The sequence below is a fragment of the Malurus melanocephalus genome, unplaced genomic scaffold (assembly GCF_030028575.1).
Source record: "Malurus melanocephalus ecotype Western Australia unplaced genomic scaffold, MMel_1.1 scaffold_2215, whole genome shotgun sequence".
Classification (NCBI taxonomy): Eukaryota; Metazoa; Chordata; class Aves; order Passeriformes; family Maluridae; genus Malurus; species Malurus melanocephalus.
The window spans coordinates 10,979-12,967 of record NW_026625447.1 but is presented as its reverse complement, the minus strand read 5'-3'; the positions used below and the strand labels follow the sequence as shown (position 1 = coordinate 12,967).

Below are 1,989 nucleotides of genomic sequence, written 5' to 3'. Positions count from 1 at the left end.
GAGCAGGCCCAACACTTGTTCTGTTGGCAACGCCAGCAGGGCTTTAATACATCGAACAACACAAATGATTTGATTACAGTGGGCAAATCCCACCAGATTCTCCAAGATTGATCCTGAACCCATTGGTGATTCAGCCAGTTTTGGGTGCCAGCTGCTCTTCAGCACCCCCAGGGGCTCTGAGCCAGCCCAAGCCCTCACCTTATCAATGAAGGAGGCGAATTTGTTGTTGAGGGTCTTGATCTGCTCCTTCTCCTCCTTGCGGACCCTCTGGATGTTGGGGTCGATCTCCAGGTTGATGGGCGTCAGGAGGCTCTGGTTGACGGTGACCTCCTGGATGCCGCCGGGGCTGAGGCTGCCCCCGAAGCCCAGTCCTCCATAACCGTAGCCCGAACGGACGCTGAAGGAGCTTCCCCCTCCCACGGACACTCTTTTGCTGGCCGAGCCCAGGTTGTAGAGGCTGGCGCTGCCGAARCCACCGGAGCGGCCGAGGCCGGAGCTCCGCGAGGTGGACACGGTGCTGACCCGCACCTGGCTCAGAGCTGGCCCGGCGGCCGAGCGGGAGCTGAAGGTCACAGAGCGGGACATGGTGCTCCGAGGAACGGTCTGGATCTCTCTTGGCTCTTGCAAAAAGCTCGGGGGAGCTGCGCTGGACGCCCAGGGGAGTGAGAGCGCTGCCGCTGCCTCCCCTTTTATCCGTTAGAAAAGCTGGGCTTGGCCCAAGGGCATTGCAGGGATCATTTTACGGCTCGAGTTGGGTGTGCCTGGCCGCGTTCCCACCCTCCGGCGGGACGAGGGCAGGGCCGCGGGGAAGGGAAGGGACGGGAAGGGACAGGACGGGACACACCTGGCGTGGTGTCCCCGCTCCGCTCCTGTGCCACCTGTGCGGGATGAAGCAGCCCCGAGCCCCGCGTCCTGCGCGTCCCCGTGCCCGGGCGGGTGTCGCAATGAGCGGGGGGACACGGGGAACACACACACACACACACACACACACGGGGATTTATCAGCCCAGAGCTGATAAAGGGGCCCCGGCGCCAGGTCCTGGCTGTTTAATATAAACCAAGGCATTGCCCGAGCCCTGCCAGAGGCACCCGGTGCGTGCCCACCCGGAGGGTTGTGTTTGCCCTTCTCCCTCCTTCTAATCCCTCAAAAAAATCCTTAAAACCAAGGTGGGTTAGGAGGGTTGCATCCCATCCAACATTTAGTCCACACTCAAAAGGGGACAGGATTAAAATCCTGGCTTAAATTTCCAGGTCCCTGCTTGAATTTTGAGGTTCTATGAAGAAAAAGCAGAGAAAAAAAAAATGTGTTTCAGGGTTTTCTCCGTTTTCAAATAGTCCCAAAGAGGTGCAGCTCTTTGCTATCAGGTCGTAAATTCCCCAGGAGATTTCAAAGTCTGGCCTGAACGTGTCACCCTTCAGCTTTTCTGTCCCCAGGACAGGGAGATAAGGCTGGCTGCAAACTCAGCCGGCTCAGAATCCCTCCTTCCTGCTCTGGGGGGAGAGAAGCCCGGAGAGAAATTCTCCTTTTTAAAGAGAGAGAAATTCTCCTTTTTAAAGAGAGAGAAATTCTCTTTTTAAAGAGGGAAAAGGGGAAATTCGAGCCAGGCAGAGAGAGATGGGGCAGGATTCCTGCAGGATCCCTGCCAGCCCTGCACCTGGCTCAGCTCCCACCATYGCAGGTCGCACTCRATGATCTCAAAGGTCTTTTCCAGYCTAATTGATCCTGGGTTTATAAAAATAATCCATTGASTGTGAKARAAGCAGAGTCACAGACACRTTGTRGGGGTGTCAGGGGTCACTGACAGGSGTCACTCTGTCCATCCCCAGCTGGGGACATGGCACTGTCCAGCCTCACACAGACCAGCTGCCCCTGGAACAGCACTGGGGTGTCCTGAGGAAACCGGGATGGGAGCTGAATGTGGGATTGAGGGTCTGGCAACAGCTCCCTGCTGGCTCTGGGTGTCAACAGGCAGGGACAGCACACGGGGAC

General features: G+C 57.3%; 1 protein-coding gene across 1 annotated transcript; it reads right to left on the bottom strand.

Moving 5' to 3' along the window:
• Positions 1-93: 93 nt before the first annotated feature.
• On the bottom strand, positions 94-968 carry LOC130587665 (keratin, type II cytoskeletal cochleal-like; the record flags this gene model as incomplete). The annotated part of the gene is made up of 1 exon (XM_057388639.1): positions 94-968. A coding segment is annotated over exon 1 (492 nt), but the record flags the coding sequence as incomplete, so codon positions are not given.
• Between the last annotated feature and the right edge of the window lie 1,021 nt (positions 969-1,989).